The 19,097-nt window shown below is 39.7% G+C and overlaps 1 protein-coding gene across 3 annotated transcripts in view; it reads left to right on the plus strand.

Annotated features, from left to right (window-relative positions):
- UPRT (uracil phosphoribosyltransferase homolog) overlaps window positions 1-16,278 on the plus strand; it is a 28,714-nt gene extending 12,436 nt beyond the window's left edge. The window contains exons 2-7 of one of the 3 annotated variants that reach the window (XM_035028777.1): window positions 4,264-4,306; window positions 8,102-8,171; window positions 9,661-9,723; window positions 11,606-11,767; window positions 12,866-13,006; window positions 14,929-16,278. In XM_035028777.1, the coding sequence (XP_034884668.1) occupies window positions 4,264-4,306; window positions 8,102-8,171; window positions 9,661-9,723; window positions 11,606-11,767; window positions 12,866-13,006; window positions 14,929-15,035 (586 nt within the window). In that variant the 3' untranslated portion in view covers window positions 15,036-16,278. The remainder of the gene's footprint in view (window positions 1-4,263; window positions 4,307-8,101; window positions 8,172-9,660; window positions 9,724-11,605; window positions 11,768-12,865; window positions 13,007-14,928) is intronic. The other 2 variants (XM_035028778.1, XM_035028779.1) reach the window with 2 other exon arrangements.
- The last annotated feature ends 2,819 nt before the right edge of the window (window positions 16,279-19,097 follow it).

Raw genomic sequence — 19,097 nt, forward strand, 5'->3', positions numbered from 1 at the left:
CTACCTCTTAAGGTTGTGTGAGGAGTAGATCAGATAATGCACCAAAAGTGCTTAATACTTGGCACCAAGGAAGTTTTTAATAGATAGTGACCTGTGGGAAAGAAGGGAGTAATGTATGAATAATATTAGGTACCTGCTGTAACTTTCAGACCTTTTTAGAAAAGCTTTATAGGTACATCTTTGTACACCTAGTGTGCATGTGTAGTTATTAAAATCATTCTTGTTAATAAAGGGGGGGAGCTGTCAAGTCTATTCTGAATGAAGAGAAGGAGCGGAGAGTGATCAAATGGCAATTTCTGCTGTAGAAATTGACGTTGTAATTGTCCCAGGGGAGGACATCATCCAACACACTAGAGAATTCCTCTAGTAGTAGTAGTAGTAGTAGTAGTAGTAGTAGTAGTAAGGACTAGAACGAACAGGGGAGAGGATCTCTACTTGAAGTCTTAATTTTTTAATATTATAAAATCATTCCTCTGTCATAGTTCTGTGATAAGTAAATAGAGTTCAGTGAGATTCAAGAGGTTCCATCTTGGTTTGCATTTGCTATGAGACATGCATGTTTTTATTTTATTTTATTTTTATTTTTTATTTTTTTAAAGATTTTATTTATTTATTCATGAGAGACAGAGAGAGAGGCAGAGGGAGAAGCAGGCTCCCTAGGAGCAGGGAGCCCGATGCAGGACTCGATCCCAGGACCCTGGGATCATGACCTGAGCCGAAGGCAGACGCTTAACCATCTGAGCCACCCAGGCGCCCCGAGACATGCATGTTTTTAAATATACACATTTGCTGAAGCCTCTAGAATTTTCTTTTTAAAGATTTTATTTCTTTGACAGAGAGTGAGAGAGAGAGAGAGAGAGAGCAAGCACAAGCGGGAAAAAAGCAGAGGGAGCAGGAGAAGCAGGCTCCCCGCTGAGCAGAGAGCCCGATGTGCTGTGATGTGATGCAATGCGATGCCATGCAAGGGACTCGATCCCAGGACCCTGGGATCATGACCTGAGCTGAAGGCAGACGCTTAACCGACTGGGCCACCCAGACACCCTGCCTCCGTAGAAATTTTAAGGTGCTTTCTAGACAGCATTGAATAGGAAGAGTCAGGCTTACCAAGTCCACATTAAAACGAGGATTTGACTTCCTGTATGATTCTCATTCTTTTGTTGTTTCATTGTGAAGATAATTTTTTTAAATGGCTACCTTTGGCTTTTCATTTTCTTGCTACAGATGTGTGACACATTTGTTGGGGGAGGGCAGTGTCAAGAAAAGTGTATTCACAGATATGATTAGGTCTGCATTGTTAATACTGTTCGGAGGTTATATAATTTATTTACATATTTATTTTTCAAAGATTTATTTATTTATTTGACAGAGAGAGACACAGTGAGAGAGGGAACACAAGCAGGGGGAGTGGGAGAGGGAGAAGCAGGCTCCCCGCAGAGCAGGGAGCCCGATGCGGGGCTCGATCCCAGGACCCTGGGACCATGACCTGAGCCAAAGGCAGACGCTTAATGACTGAGCCACCCAGGCACCCCTGGAGGTTGTACAATTTTTTAAAAAAATGCTCAGTTTAACACTAATTAGATTTCCAAGTTCTGAATTAAGAGTGTCTGGATATCACTGTTTAAATATTTAATATTTGATCATTTGGCTATATTTTAGAATATTCCAGGAATGTGTGTCAGTTTTTGTTGCTTTGTGACAGTTTTGCATTCGATTTTATTTGGGACTGTTATTAGATAGAAAATGATTAAAGTGACTTTCAGAACCTTGTTTTTAGTATGAGACTTTTTAAAAAAAATGATTTTGAGACAAGTGAATAGAGTTACAATTTGAAAAACAGTGTATGGAGTGAATAAGACCTGGGTTTACACTGAAACTCCTTTCTTAACAAACACTTCAGTGCAGTGTTGGGCGGAAAGTAGGGGCTCAGAGAATATGTGCAACTTGTTGATCTGACAAGTATATATCCGTTTTATGAAACTCTAGTGTTAACAGTGTTAAGGATTTAGATGTGAATAATGAAGACCACTGTGGTTTTCAAAAAATGCAGTCAACTTACCATATTCTAACTGTAGTTTAATTTCTAAATTGATTTAAAGTACACAGTATGGGTCCTGAATAGTGTGGGTCTAAAATGACAGGAAACGGGGTTGGTAATTATTGTTTGTAGCAGGATGACTTGGAGCAGTAAATGCTTTAATTGGAAGTCAAATAGCTATCAAGAGATGACAGTTCTGGCATGTACTTGTTAGGAGTGTAGAGGAGGTGATGATTATGGAAAAGCTATCTGCTGAGGCTGATATTTTGGGGGAGAATATGAAAGGTGTGAAAATGTCTGATTTTAAGGTAAAATAATAGACTTGCACAACTCTGATCCCTTAACCTAATGTGGCTTTTCTATGTAATAAGCTTGTGTGTAACTGTTCAGACATTAAAAACAAATATTTCAGATGTGGTCCCAAGAAATAGTACTGAATAATTCTTATGAGGCAAATCCAGATTTTCCTTCCCTATTGAAAAACTGTTCTGGCCGTCTAGATTGTTTGTATAGGTCTAGCAAACAGAAAGTAGGCTTCAGTATTTATTGTAGTTCACTAGCTTTTATTTCCTTGACAAGCATATTGTGAAGATGAATTTCAGAAATGAAAGCTGCTAGCGTAATAGTGTAGTTTTATTTGAAAACCACAGTACATGAAATAGTCTGTTTTATTTATTTATTTAATTTATTGTTTTTTGGGTGTAGTTGACACACAGTGTTCTGTTAGTATAAGGTGTACAATCTTATATATATACTATATATACGTATACTGTAGTATATATACGTGGAACCACAAGTTTACATGTTACGCCATGCTCCCAACAAGCGTAGCTACCATCTGTCACCATCCAGCACTATTACAGTATCATGGACTATAGTCCTTATGCTGTGCCTTTTATTCCCCTGACTTACTCATTCCATAACTGGGAGCCTGTATCTCCCACTCACCTTCACCCATTTTGCCCATCCCCTATCCCCCTCCCCTCTGGCAACCGTTAGTTTGTTCTTTAAACGCAGCCTGTTTTAAGTGGGCTCCGTGTGTGTGTGTGTGTGTGTGTAGGTATGTGTGGATAGTTTTCTGAGTTTAGGGAATATTTGTATATAAAGAATACAAGCCTATATTCTTGCTATTGCTCAGTTATGGTTCATATTTTAGAGAGTTAATATCTGTAATATGATAGAACTGTGGTTACTCTGAGAAACCAAATGTCATTTGTGTCAGGGGTATTTCATTGCTTTTTCCTGTCAGAAAAAGTAAATGCAGCTCGGGAAAAAAAGGAGTAGTGACTAATGGTATACTGAGATAATACACGCTTGCATATTGCCATTTTGATGCTGTGTTGGAATATTTTAGGTATGCTATGGATAGGCAGATGGGGAATTTTAAGTACATAAACTGTACATCAGTCTGTTCAGTCAAATCATTTAACTTACATGGGAGAAGGGAGTGGAACAATACTAGATTTTTACGTACAGAAAAAAATGTCGGCCTTTTAACATCCCCTTTTGGGTCCGTTAGGTGGGTAGGTGCAACCTTGCATTATTATTACTTGGGCACCTCAGGATATGAAAGTGTTGACCAGAAGGATATGTACAGAAAAATGGCAGAAAGATCTAGGAGATAAAGTATTTGATTGAAAAAAAAAAAAAAAAACGGGCAAAAGGAACAAATTATCAATACTTTGAGAAAGAGGTCTTGGAAGTTAGGTTATGCATTCTTGAAAACAATGGCAAAAGTAGAGGATTTATTTGTATCATTCTCATTCCAAAAAGGATTAGAGACAAAGTAGATGGGTTACTTATCTTGGTAATGTGGGTTTTAGATCAAGGTGAATGGAGAGGGAGAATGGGAAGAAGCTGGTTTTCATGCTGCGGAAGTTTTTCTCTTAACTTGAGCTGCGGGCTTGCTGCCGTCTTGCAGGGGGAGCTTCATTCGGCTCCCGCTTGGATAATACAGACTTGGGCAGCTCAGTGGGAGACTGCATGATCTTTTCAATTGCTGTCTCTAGTGTTGATATCAAGTAAGCATTTTCAATAATATCAAGTCATTCCATTTAAGTTCCTGTATCCTAGTGAAAAAATATCTTGCTTCAGTGATAGTTTGTACATGTAAGCTTTTAGGCTTTTAGTATGTAATAGGTCTTAATAGCATTGTTACTATATGTATTAAGTAATATTTTCCCGTAAAGCTCTAAGCTGGACTAAAATTTATACTACTTTCTTTCTAGGACAGCCAGTAGAGGGGACTTCATGTTTTCTGCGGATCGTTTGGTAGGTGGAGGCTTTCCATTTTTGTTTCATTGTTCCTAGTGATATAGTCATAGGAGGCTAAGTGACTTTTTTGTTCTAGAGAATCCTGGGGGGTGAGAGAGATTGTGCCAAGTAATCATCATCCTGGCAGGCTTCTGAAGTATTGTTTCTACTCGTTCATTAAAGCTGTGCCTCAATCCCTTTCACCTCAAAGCATTGCCCATGAACTCGTTTTCTGTAATTCTGAGGCACTTCTACCTCTCAAGTGGATCTTGGCAATCCTTAAAGAGGTCATCTTAGGGCAGTGAAGTGAAGTACATTGAAAGAAAACCAAAGATGTAAGGAGACCTAGTAGTTACCCTTGTGGTATTCATTTAATACAGAAACACTAATACCCCCTCTTGTAGTTTACCTGGAGGGTTACTTATTTTACCTTTTCTGTACTATCCTCACATGTGAAATACTAAGTTGGGCTGTGTATACTTCCCTCAGGGACTTCCTGTTAAGGATTGGCCAAGCCCAATTCAGTTTATTTATTTATCTATTTTTAAATTTGCAAAGGAGACCTTTTTTTTTAATTAAAAAAAAAATTTTTAAATTGAAATTCAATTAGCCAACACATAGTACATCATTAGTTTTAGATGGAGAGTTCAGCAATTCATCAGTTGCATATAACACCCAGTGGCCATCACATCACGTGCCCTCCTTAATGCCCGTCACCCAGTTACCCCATCCCCCCACCCACCTCCTCTCCAGCAACCCTCAGTTTGTTTCCTGGAGTCCAGAGCCTCTCATGCTTTGTCTACTTCGCTGATTTCTTCCCATTCAGTTTTCCCTCCCTTCCCCTATGATCCTCTGCGCTGTTTCTTATATTCCACACATAGGAGTAAAAGCATATGACACATGTCTTTCTCTGCTTGACTTATTTCGCTCAGCATAATACTCTCCAGTTCCATCCACATCGATGTCAATGGTCAGTGTTCATCCTTTCTGATAAGCCCAATTCAGTTTAGCTAGTGAGGTCTGAGAGGATCTCAGGCCGAATTGGGTTGTTTTCAGGTAAAGCACTGCATTTCCTTCTTGTGTTTCCATCTAAGTGTGCTCAGTGCTTGAAATAAGGTTGACACATCTTCTGCTGTGCTATTAGTATTCATCTGTTGATGAAGTGTCTACTGACCTCGAGTCAGGCCCTGGGCTAGGCTGTGTTGCAGGGGCAGGCGATACAGCAGTACAGAATACAGACATTGTCCCTGATCTCATGGAGTTTACATTCGAAATGCTGTTGGCAGTATGTAGTGTGGGAAAGAAAGAAAAGTGGCTTGTTATCCTCACAGGTGTAATCAGAGAGTAGAGGATAGATTATTAAAGGGAATGTGAGGGGGAAAAAGGCGTGAAACTTTTCATTTAGCTGTTCCCTGGGGAAAATACTAATTCCAAAGGAGTGTAGGCAGCTCCTGTTGTGCTTTTGGCTTTAAGTGTTTCTGGTTCAGAGGCCACTTCTCTTTACAATCCTTTGAGCTTCCGGGGGCAGTAATAACCCTTGGATTGCATCAAGGTCCGTGTATTTGGCACTCCTGGAGTGATAGTTAGGTCATTCTGTCTTTATGCTTTTTTTCTTAAGATTTTATTTTATTTGATTATTTGAGAGCACAAGCAGGGAGAGCGGCAGGCAGAGGGAGCAGGAGAAGCAGGCTCTCTGCTGAGCAGGGAGCCCGACGCGGGGCTCGATCCCAGGACCCTGGGATTGTGACCTGAGCTGAAGGCAGACGCTTAACGACTGAGCCACCCAGGCGCCCTGTCTTTATGTTTTTATCAAACCAAAGGAATGGGTTCAAGGAGGAAGGAACCTGTGTCATTGGCTGCTGTGGAGAAAACAGAAATGTTGGTGTTCATTAGTAGAAAATGGTTCCTCTTTCTTTTGCTTTCTTTGCCTTTTGTCTATAGAAGGTAGGAGTTAAGTTCATGGTTATTGTAAAATGCTTGCTTGAAAGGGCAGGTATTATATCTTAATCAAATCAGATAATAAGGGCCCATGACGATTGACATGAAGGAATGGTAATTTGGACCTCTCTATTCTCTGCAGTTGGCTTTGAAGGTTCTGATACTGGGAGAGTGTGGAGGGTCTTTTGTGGTTGTGGTAGGGACTGGAGCTATTTAGGTTTCTGGTATTGAGGATTTCTAGTACACTGTCTGTTGGGTCCCATTATAGGTAACATTAATTCCATCCTGGATTTGTCAGGATTGGCTTCCCTGGCACTCAGATCTTGAATTCTTTCTATTTAGTCACCCTTCTGCTGGTTTTATGTTCTCCTATAAGGCTTGGACATACTAATTTCTGTCCCAGAGTTGCAGGAGACGGGCAGGAGGTAAGACTCTCTAGAAAGAGTGTTACTGGGAGGGGCGCCCGGGTAGCTCAGTCCATTAAGTGCCTGACTCTTGATTTCGGCTCAGGTCGTGATCTCAGGGTCGTGAGATAGAGTCCTATGTCGAGCTCCATACTCAGTGGGGAGTCTGCATGAGATTCTCCCTCTCCCTCTGCCCACTTCCTCCCCCCACCCACGCTCTCTCTCTCTCAAATAAATATATAAATCTTTAAAAAAAAAAAAAAAAGACGGTGTTACTAGGAGATCTAGGCTATCCAAAGAAAAGGATCCTTTTCTTCCCTTCAACTTGCTCCTAAGAAACATACACCTCGGTGCGCCTGGGTGGCTCAGATGGTTAAGCGTCTGCCTTCGGCTCAGGTCATGATCCCGGGGTCCTGGGATCGAGCCCCGCATCGGGCTCCCTGCTCGGCAGGAAGCCTGCTTCTCCCTCTCCCACTCCCCCTGCTTGTGTTCCCTCTCTCTGTGTCTCTCTCTGTCAAATAAATAAATAAAATCTTAAAAAAAAAAAGAAACATTCACCTCCACAGAAGGTGGTGGCTAGAGATGAGTATGCATACATACACAGTATTCATCAGGTTCCTGGGCCCTCTGGTGCTTCACGCTGACAAAGTGCTGGCCCATTTAGCATTGATCATTTTAATGGCAGTAAGGTGTTGTGTTGTGATGACAGAACATGGTATTTCTCCCTGCTTTTCCTAATTCTTAATCAATAATGTAATATTGATTAGAGAAAATGTGCATTGCAGACTCAGCACTGCCTTAATTGTAGTAGGCTCTGGGTGCTCGTAGGAATATCATATCTGGGTTTTGGAGGCTGTTCCTAGTAGCTCTGATGGATTCCTTCCTCTGTACCACACATTAAGATCGTTAGGAGCCTTTTTTTTTTTTTTTTAAAGCCAAGAAGCCCCAGGGCATTCTACTGGCACCTACTTCAAGCTCAGGAAATCGATTCAGCCCCATCCATTCATTTATTTCCTCCTGAGAGGTTTCAGGTTTTATTTGCATTATGGTGAGCCTTTGTTAAAAACAATCCAACTTAATTTCAAAGTACCGAACAAGGCAGAGCAGTTCCCAGTGGGCACTATTTTCAGAGTTACCGGAAGTGTATTACTTCCAAGGATGACTCTTGCCACTTGTAGTTTCGCATCTCTCATAATACCAGCTGGACTAACTGAATGAGAATCAGAAGGCATACTTGAGCCTTTTGGTGGCAGTCATGCGCCTACCCGAGGTTGGATACCTAGCAGCAAGCAGCCTAGCTTTTGGATCTATTTCGGCATCTAACCTGTGTTAGGGGGCCCCCTTCCTACCTCCACAAGCTAAACCCTCTCCCACTGTGTTACTGACTTTGTGCCTAGTGTTCAGCTCCTGAAGCTAACAGCTAACACTAGACCTAGCAGCTACTCAACTTCTTCTTCTTTTGACTCTTTAGATCAGACTTGTTGTGGAAGAGGGATTGAATCAGCTGCCATATAAAGAATGCATGGTGACCACCCCAACAGGTAACCAGGGCTGTTACTCTCAGATTCTCTTCCTGAAAATTCTGCGAATTAGGGGGAAAATGGAAAAAAAAAAAAAAGCAGTCATTTTACTGTGATTTATCTACCGTGAGGTTGAGAATACTTTTTCTTCTTCCTCCTCCTCTTCTTCTTCTTCTTCTTTTTAATTTTCAGTTCTCTTGTGAAGTTTTATCCTGGTTCTTAATTTATAGAGCTTTTTGTATGTGTCTATGTATGTCTGAGGAATATTAACTTTTGTTTGCAATAAATGCTTCAGGGGTGCCTGGGTGGCTCAGTGGGTTAAGCGTCTGCCTTCGGCTCAGGTCATGATCTCAGGGTCCTGGGATCGAGCCCCGCATCGGGCTCTCTGCTTCTCCCTCTCCCACTCCCCCTGCTTGTGTTCCTGCTCTCGCTATCTGTCCGTCAAATAAATACATAAAAATCTTTAAAATAAATAAATAAATAAATAAATGCTTCAAATTGTTTCCTTAAAAAAAAAAAAAGCAGCCTGAGCAAATCAGTATGCAAAATAAGGAGTCTAGGTGTAGCTGTTCTTTTCAACAACTTAATAAACTCAGAGACATTTAGTAAAGAAATTTATGTGGATGACTTTTTGTTAATGGCTTGCTTGTCAGTTCAAGTTCAAGGTTAATAAATATTCTTTAGCATGCAAGTGTTGCCTTTGATGACAGCCCATTGGGACCAGAGTTAAGAATTGCTGGCAGCTTATCTTCACCTCTGTGGGGAAGCTGCTGGTATTAATAAATGGGTGGGTTGGTTTGGCATTGAAACTCCAGGTAAAAGAATGAGAAGTAAAAAAAGACAAAGAAAACTAAAAATGATGAGATCGGGAGAGAGTACTTTGTTTTACTCTAATAGAACACAGCTGAAGATCCCTATTTCAGGGATTTGAAATTCCGAGAGAACCAAATGTTCTCTAGTAAATAATGGAAGCTGTTCTATTCAAAGGTTGACTTTATGAAAATTAGGGCCTGAGCTTGTTGCATCATAATTGATCCAAATTCAGGATGACACCAAGGGCTGAACATGTCTTGGTAACGACTTCAGCCTTTGTCTTCTGCTTTTTAAGGCAGAATGGAAGCTCATAAAAAGGGCTGGAATGAAGGGGGCTCTGCTGTGCCTCATGGTGAGGTCCCAGTTTGAACTGATGGGGTTTATAGCCCTCAGAGTATGATGATTTCCCTCTGCATTCAATTTGAGGAATGTGTGTGTGAATATCATGCTATCATAAGTCCTGTTCCTACTTGAAGCCCGCGTCTCCCAATTATCCCCGCAGGTCTATTGTGAAGATTGAAGAAATAACGGAAAAATCATGACTTCTCATTACTTTCACAGGGAACCTTAAGAGGTTATACAGACTGTCTAGACAAGGGTTGCTCTGTACCCATTGGCTTTAAATTATAGGCACTTTAAAAATAAGTGGATTGCTCTGGTAATGAGAGATAAATTCTTTGATTTTATTCCCCCACAGGGTACAAGTATGAAGGAGTGAAATTTGAGAAGGGAAATTGTGGGGTCAGCATAATGAGAAGCGGTAGGTTTGCATATGTGTGATTCTTGTCTCTTTGCACGCAGAGAAACAATTATTTTTCCAGGAGAGAGGTGAGCTTGTCTGTCATAATTGCAGCCTGCCTTGACTTAAATCTCACCACCTGTGTTGTCTGTTATCACGGTGCCTTGGATCATGGCCTGTGTGTTGCTAAGTTTGACTAATTTTAACTGCAGAGCATCTACTCTAGTGGCCTATCTCCCCCCCCCCCCCCCCCCCGCAGCAAGCCAGCCTTCGGAGAGATTCAGGGTAGGATAGGAGGATGAGATGGTGCTCTCTTGGGGAGAACAGGGCAGCTTGAACACTGATGGAATATGGCACAAATTCAGGCCCGTGGAACTTTGAATACCTGACTGGAGAAATACATATTTTAAAAATTTCTTTTGTAGGGAACAGTCCTACCCTATCGGGAGCTGGACTGAATGACTTATTTAGTGTTTTTAGTTTTATATTTGATGTGTATGTGACCATATGGCAAAAGCACTTAACTGTTACTGACTCTAGGTATTTCCAGTTGCTGGTCTTATAAATGTTGTATTTGTGTTTGAGTCCAACTGATTACTCTTTTAAACCCACCTTTGTGCAACAAAATCACATGCCTGTAATTAGAATATCTACTTGTTCCATGGGGATGATTACTTCCATTTGGCAACTACGTAAATAAATTTTCGCACAAGATCCAAGGTTCAGTGGAAGCTTCACTTGCTTGCACTGGAGACAAATGGATTTATTTTTCCCATATAAGCATTGCCTTTTCTCTGGCTGTGAATTTCTGTTTGTGAGCAGTTGAATACCTTAAGTAGAATAGGAGCTTTAAGCTCCCTTTTTTTTAAGTAGAAGGTAGCTTTTAAGCAATGAAAGGATTTTCAGGACAATGTTACTTAACCTTTTAAAACTGGTGAAGACAATGGAGATGGGCTTTTAGGGCATTTTTTCTTTTTAGTTTAGTCCAGTTCCTGCCCTAAAGGTAGCAGCATCCTCACACCCCTAGTCTATAGCAGATGACCTTGGGGTAATGCATAGACAGCATTGTTTTTTAACCTTATTAGCTATTGGTTGATTTTCATATATACTAGAAACTGTTTTTATGTTTACACCAGTGATGGAAACTTTCCTCTTAAAATAAATGCAAGTGAAAATAGTTGAAGAAAAATGTTAAGTAAATAACAGTACAGATAGAATTCGGATCTAGCCTAAAATCTGGAAGATGGTACGAGAATGATTCCCTTTTGGCAAACACTTCCTTAAAGGAATTTAGCCCAAAAAAATACCTGTGTTCAGAAACCAAGGGGGGAGTAGTAGTGTTGGTTATGGTTCTTGGAGGAGGGGAGGGAAGGAGCAATATACTTTTTCACTGTTTGCCAGCAAACTTCTGTGATTGGAGGCATTGCTGGGGCATAGTGCTATCTCCTGATGCCACTTTGGTCTGTAGCCCGATTCTTCCATAAATCTTCTGTATTTTTTTTTACAGTGAAAATAACAGGTTGAGGTGGTTTAAAGGCTTCCTTAAAATAATAGGAGTAAAATGGTCCTGATACTGGAAAAGCTCAGGGAGCAGCCCAACAAAACACTTTATTTTTTGTATTTCATGGAAGCGTGACAGCTCTACAACTTGAAAGCCAGCAATAAAACTAGTTTATCCTACTTTCGTTGACCAGCCCTTAATCTGGTTTAATTGACTTGCACTAAGTATAAAATAAGAGCGTATCAGAAGTAAAAGCTCTTAGCTTAAGAAGAATTGCTCCCATCTTGACAGTGTCCTTCTTCTATTAATAATAGTCACACACTCTGCTTTGGCCTATTTTTGGACTTTAATTCTGTCTCCCCCAACCCTTTGTTTCCCTTTTGAAAATTTTCCTTCTTCGAGGTGAGGCAATGGAACAAGGTTTACGAGACTGCTGTCGATCCATACGAATTGGAAAGATCCTGATTCAGAGTGATGAAGAGACACAAAGAGCCAAAGTATATTATGCCAAGTTCCCCCCAGACATTTACCGCAGAAAAGTCCTTCTGATGTATCCAATTCTCAGTGAGTGGCTGGAGTTTAATTTGTATACTTTGTTTAGGGTTTAAATCAGTTCAACTTGGTGACTACCTTTTAGGTACTCCTTATATAAAGGCAAAACCGTTTCTCAATGTGTTTTTCTCAGTTGGATTTGGAGTTGCCCTGGGCAGTTCACTGGGGAATTTTTATTGTGTAATAAGAGAGTATACATTGTCTAAATAAGCTTTATTAGCTCCAAAGAGCTTTTGTTTTAAAATGAATGAGAACACTGAAGCAAAGGATCTAATGAGGCAAAATATATAGAACACAGAAAATATATTGAGGGGTGCCTGGGTGGCTCAGTCGTTAAGTATCTGCCTTCGGCTCAGGTCATGATCCCAGAGTCCTGGGATCGAGCCCCGCATCAGGCTCCCTGCTCGGCGGGGAGTCTGCTTCTCCTGCTCCCTCTGCCTGCCGCTCCCCCTGCTTGTGTTCCCTCTCTCGCTGTGTCTCTCTCTGTCAAATAAATAAATAAAGTCTTTAAAAAAAGAAAAGAAAATATATCGAAATATGTCCCTTCTCTAGCCCAATTAATATAGCAATGAATTTCTCAAGGATTTATCCTCTCTGGAAGTAATATTTTTTTCTGTTCTGTGTTATAAGCTTATTCGGATCCCACACGGTATTGTCTCCCAGGGTCTGTGGTGGAGGGTGGGTGTCAAATTTGATATCTCAAATACTCAATGAATTTGGGGTTTGATGTGCATTTGAAAACTGAAAAGTGTGTGTGTCATGTCCATTTTTGAAAATAATATCATGGATGGGGCGCCTGGGTGGCTCAGTCGGTTAAGTGTCCGACTCTTGGTTCCGGCTCAGGTCATGATCTCTGGGTCATGAGATCGAGCCCAGCATCAGGCTCCTGTCTCTCTCTGTTTCTCTCTCTCTCTCTCTCAGATAAATAAAGAGATAAATAAACAAATAAAATCTCTAAAAAAAAGAAAAGAGAACGTCATTGATAAAGAGCAGGCACCTTCAAATGGAGCTTTGCCTAGTGTCAAACTGCCTTTACTTCAAAGAAACTTCAGAGCCGTTTTGAGATAAATGTTACAGTTGCTAATGCATTTGGTTGTCATTTGATTTCAGGCACTGGAAATACTGTAATTGAAGCTGTAAAGGTCCTTATAGAACATGGAGTTCAACCCAGTGTTATCATCCTACTCAGTCTGTTCTCTACTCCGCATGGTGAGTTCAGCATGACTGGGGCTCCAGATGAGCATGGGTTGGGTAAGTGTGTATCTATCCAGACTCTCATTGTGAAGAAAATTGCTTCTTCCACATTAAATCTAAATCGAATTTTGGTAGTTTATTATCTCTAAGCTTAGTGATAAAGTATTTTTATACCATTCTCATGTTCAAATTCAAATGGAAAGTATGAACTAACCTCTTTGAAAGGGATTGTAATTGTTTTCCTGGTATCCCTGTTTGGGTAGAGCCTGCACATGGCTACAATGTCCCTGTTTCTCCTGACTGCTCACCTGAGCCTGAGACCTGCTCCCAAACAGCAAGAAACTTGAGGCTCTGGTTAGCCCTGTGGTCTTGCTGCATAAACTTCGCAGCGTGAAGCAAAGAGTGGTTGTTTTCTAAGTTCTGCCTCTGCTCAGAGGGCATAAAGGGTAGAACTGTGTGTTCTCCATTTCCTCGGGAAGGTAAACCTAATGTAAGGCCCCAGTGTTTGGCCATACAATCTAGGACAATTGTGAAAGTGTCCTAAGAAAGTAATCATACACGCATGTAGAAATTTAGCCCTTAGGGTATTCACTGCAGAGTTATTTGTAGTATGAGAAAAAATTTGAAAGTATATAAACGACTTACAACAAGAAATGGTTAAATAAATATACATTCAAAGGATGTAATATTATGTAACTGTTAAATCATGTTTTTGAAAAATATTTAATAACATAGAAAAACCTACATGTAAACATAAAAAAGCATGTTAAAAAATAACAGCATTAAAATAACATAAAATGTTATCACCAACTTTAGAGGCGACTAATGCAAATTATGACTATTATGACTACCAAAATCAGACTTGGATTTAACATAGAACCTAATAAGTCTTTCCTTAGCATGAGAGATTAGACAGATGCACAATACTATTTCAATTTTCATTTTAAAATACATACTATATTAATGGTGGCTCTCATAGGATGCTGGGACTCTAAGCAATTCATTTTATTTTTTTAAGCTTTTTTTTTTTTTTGGTATTTTCCAAATGTTTGACAATGAATTTGTATTTGTTTCCTAACCGAAAAGAAAGAGAAATATGTGGCTTATGCTTAGGGTGTTTCCTCATTTCCAAAGGTTCCCAGTCTCAGCCAACCTTGAAGGGGCTACAGGGTATCCAGTTGGGAGGGCTGCTTTCCGTAGGCCATTGTTTATTTTGTTGTTTCATAATAAAAATTCACCTGCAGTTCAAATGTTGATGGTGACAATGGGCAATTTGCTTGGTCATCTGTTTATATATAGCAGAGGTGGCACTGTGAACATTGAGATAACCAAATAATTACTGGGTTTCCTGCCTTTGGAAGTAGAAAAGTTAACTCTTATTTCTAAGAGTATACATTAGAGTGGTGTACTATTCTTTGACATTGTAGATGAACAAATCTTATTTTGTGGCAGCATTGCTATGTTTTTTTAGTTTGGCGAGGGTCCTAGCTCGTCCCTTTCCCTGCAACCCCCAAAGCTAGAGTCCTAAGTTCTAAAAGCTAGCTCACTCTGACATCCAAAGGAGTTTTTACACTTGTTTCACAGTGCTCCAGTTGAGAAGCCATCATCTTATATATGATCCTGTTTCTGGAAGGGATTGTAGTCTCTCTGTTCCAGCTGCCTTTAAAATGAAACAAAACAAAGACTCTTCAGGGAGAAAGTTGTTGTAACTGAATGTATTTTTAAAGTCTTGGATATATAACAATTTGATTCTAAGAATTTATTAGTGAATGAATGGAGGCATAGTGTGATGATTGTCAAAGCTTTTCAGATATCAGACATATAAACTCGGAGAGTAATCCAGTCTGACTAGGTATTTAAAGGTCATTGCTTTCTGTCTTCTGTCTGTATTATACCCAATGACTCTGAAATTTCTGAATTCCAGCTAATGTTACCAAAAAGTCATGCCATAACAGTAATTCTCTTTTTATTTTTTGAAGGTGCCAAATCAATCATTCAGGAGTTTCCAGAGATCACAATTTTAACTACTGAAGTTCATCCTGTCGCACCTACACATTTTGGACAGAAATACTTTGGGACAGACTGAGTTACCAAAGGAAAATTAATGATCTTGTGTACTATTATAGTTAATGTTCTGAGTTTCTACTTGTTTTACTAATTCACTTGAGGAATGGCAGAGGAAATTACGTTTTATAACTTGGAAGTGGGTATAGTAAAAAGGAAATATTTGAGATTTATTTAGTTTATTTGATTATTTCTTAACTGTCGGCACCAAATTCAACAGGGAAGCACACACAACTCTTAGAAAATATTTTAATAATGTTCTTCTGCAAGTCGATGATCCCTCGGTGCACTGAAACTGCTACCTAATATTTTTTTAGGTAGGCTCCACACCCAGCATGGAGCCTAGTGCGGGGCTTGAACTCACAACCCTGAGATCAAGACCTGCGCTGAGATCAAGAGTCAGGTGCTTGACCGACTGAGCCACCCAGGTGCCCCAAAACTGTTTGCTAATTTTTGAACCTCTCAGTTTGGATGTTGTCTGCAGCCACAAATAAAGCCCAAATGGGAGTCTGGTCTTTGGCCCACTGTAGTTTACATTTTGTTTAGTTTGCTTTTAGTTCTAGGGAGAGTTCGTATATATGGCTGTTGGCACCTTCTTCTACTCTTTACTTCCTAGTACTGTACATGCCGGTAACTTGGGGAAGGTGAAAAAAGAATGTGTCCTGAAATTGTACATTTCCATTAATATCCTCACTCAGTTAGCAGACCCAGGATATATGGCTAGCTCTTTAGTCAAGCCATTATGTTCTTCATGGCTCACTTCCCATCCTGTGCATTGTTGGTAGGTGCCTTGCCAAGTACACTGCAGTGAAGAAGCTGGTGAGCATTTCCGACAACGGAACTGTAACATTAATTTACGTAGATAGATTGAACCAGGGATATGTGGATGCTGACAAGGCTCAGTACTGTTAATGCCATCAATGCCCTAGAGAGGAATCTGTGGTGGTTTTTCTGAGGTATGGGGGAAAGAATGGAAAGAGCGGTTTCTTGCTGAGTTTCATGGCCCATGAGTAAATTAAATTGCTACATTTTAAATTTGGATATTCCATTCAATTTGGGAATGAGTTCTTTCGCATACTTGTCACCTGTAGATGTATTAAAGTTAAAAATACCATGATATTTTTTAAATCCTTAAGATTTATGTGTGTTCCTATTTAGACCTCTGAAAGGAAGATAAACTGCTGTAGAAATCAGTGTTTGTGTTCTGAAATTTGTTTGTGAAACCCTGATCTCATTTTGCATTGATATTAAACATTTTAACAGTGGTTCTGGCTGATGACTTGAATAATTATACTCTCTCAGCCCCAGAGGCAGCTGTTGTGGGCCTCTGGTCCAAAAAATCCAGAAAAAGCAGCAGGCAGTGTCTTAGAACCAAAGCTGATGAAAGTCAGCAAAGATGAGGGGAGAGGAAGGAAAAGCTCGTGTACAATGGAATGCATTTTCCCTATAGAGCCTAGGAATGCTAGAAAGACTTCACTGTATTTTCCCTTTATTTTAATTTTTTTTTAGTTTTTATTTAAATTCACTGTATGTTACTTAACATACAGTGTGATATTAGTTTCAATTGTAGAATGTTGGGATTCAACACCCAGTGCTCATCACAAGTGCCCTCCTTAATCCTCATCGCCTATTTAACCCATCCCCCCACCCCATGTCCCCTCTGGTAACCATCAGTTTGTTCTCTAAGAGTCTGTTTCCTAAAAAAAAGAGTCTGTTTCCTGGTTTACCTCGCTTTGTTTTCCCCTATGATCATCTGTTTTGTTTCTTAAATTCCACATATGAGTGAAATCATACGGTATTTGTCTTTCTCTGACTGACTTATTTCACTTAGCATCATACTCTCTAGCTCCATCCACATCGTTTCAAATGGCAAGATTTCATTATTTTTATGACTAATATTCCATTTTATATATACATAATATCATATATATACACACCACAACTTCTTTATCCATTCATCAGTCCATGGGCATTGGGGCTCTTTCCATAATTTGGTTATTGTTGATAATGCTGCTGTAAACATCAAGGTATCCCTTCAAATCCGTATTTTTGTATCCTTCGGGTAAATACCTAGGAGTGCAGTTGCTGGGGTAGTTCTAGTTTTAACTTTTTGAGGAACCTCCATACTGTTTTCCAGAGTGTCGGCACCAGTCTGCATTCTCACCACCAGTGCAGTAGGATTTCCCTTTCTCCACATCCTCTCCAACACCTGTTGTTTCCTGTGTTGCTGATTTTAGCCATCCTGACAGGTGTGAGGTGATATTGTAGTTTTGATTGGTATTTTCCTGATGATCAGTGATGTGGAGCATCTTTTCATGTGTCTGTTGGCCATCTGCAGTTCTTCTTTGGAAAAATGTCTATTCATGTCTTCTGCCCATTTATAAACTGGATTATTTGTTTTTTGGGTGTTGAGTTTGATAAGTTCTTTATATATTTTGGATACTAACCCTTTATCAGATATGTCACTTGCAAATATCTTCTCCCATTCCTAATGTTGCCGTTTAGTTTTGTTGATTTTTACCTTCTCTGTGCAGAAAAGCTTTTTATTTTTATAAAGTCCCAATAGTTTATTTTTGCTTTTGTTTTCCTTGCCTCGGGAGACATAACTACTAAGACTATTGTTTTTCCATTGGATATTCTTTTCCTGCTTTATTGAAGATTAGTTGCCCTGTAGTTGTGGGTACATTTCTGGGTTTTCTGTTCTGTTCTATTGATCTATGTATCTGTTTCTGTGCCAGTACCATACTGTCTTGATGAATACAAGTTTGTAATACAGCTTGAAGTCTGGAATTGTGATGCCACCAGCTTTGCTTTTCTTTTTCAAGGTTGCTTTGGCTGTTTGGGCTCTTTCCTGGTTCCATACAAATTTTAGGATTGTTTGTTCTAGCTCTGTAAAAAATGCTGGTGTTATTTTGATAGGGATTGCATTAAATGTGTAGATTGCTTTGGGTATTATAGACATTTCAACAATATTTGTTCTTCTGTTCCATGAGTATGGAATGTCTTTCCATTTCTTTGTGGCATCTTCGATTTCTTTCATCAGTGTTTTACACTTGATACAGATTTTACCTCTTTGGTTAGGTTTATTCCTAGGTATCTTATGGTTTTTGCTGCAATTGTAAATGGGATAGATTCCTTGATTTCTCTTTCTGCTGCTTCATTATTTGTGTATAGAAATGTAACAGATTTAGGGATGCCTGGGTGGCTCAATCGGTTAAGCATCTGCCTTCAGCTCAGGTCATGATCCCAGGATCCTGGGATAGAGTCCTGCATCGGGCTTCTTTCTCAGAGGGGAGCCTGCTTCTCCCCCTGCCTGCTCTGCCTGCCACTCTCCCTGCATGTGCTACTCTCTTTTTCTCTCTCTCTGACAAATAAATAAATAAATAAAATGTTTAAAAAAAAAAAAAGAAAAGAAATGCAACAGATTTCTATATGTTGATTTTGGATCCTGAGACTTGACTGAATTCATGTATTCTAGCAAATTTTTTGTGGAGTCTTTTGGATTTTCTACATAGAGTATCATGTCGTGTGCAAATAGTGCAAGTTTGACTTCTTCTTTGCTGATTTGGATGCCTTTTATTTCCTTTTCTTGTCTGTTTGCTGAGGCTAGAACTTCCAGTACTATCCTAAATAACAGGGGCGAGGGTGGACATCCCTGTCTCGTTCCTGACCAAAGAGGAAAAGCTCTCAGTTTTTCCCCATTGAGGATGATATTAGCTCTGGGTTTCTTTGTATATGGTCTTTATGATGAGTTATGTTCCCTCAGTCCCTACTTTGTTGAGGTTTTTTATCAAAAATGGACACTGTACTTTGTCAAGTGGTTTTTCTGCATGTACTGAGAGGATCATATGGTTCTTATCCTTTCTTTTATTAGTATGGTATATCATCTTGATTGATTTGGGAATATTGAACCAACCTTGCAACCCAGGAATAAACTCCACTTGATTGTGGTGAATGACTCTTTTAATGTGCAGTTGGGTTTGATTTCCTAGTTTTTTTTTCCTAAAAGATTTTATTTATTTATTTGAGAGAGAGAGTGTGTGTGCACAAGCAGGAGGGAGGGGCAGAGGGAGAGGGAGAAGCA

This window comes from Mirounga leonina, unplaced genomic scaffold (genome assembly GCF_011800145.1).
Source record: "Mirounga leonina isolate KUSES-001 unplaced genomic scaffold, KU_Mleo_1.0 Mir_204, whole genome shotgun sequence".
Classification (NCBI taxonomy): Eukaryota; Metazoa; Chordata; class Mammalia; order Carnivora; family Phocidae; genus Mirounga; species Mirounga leonina.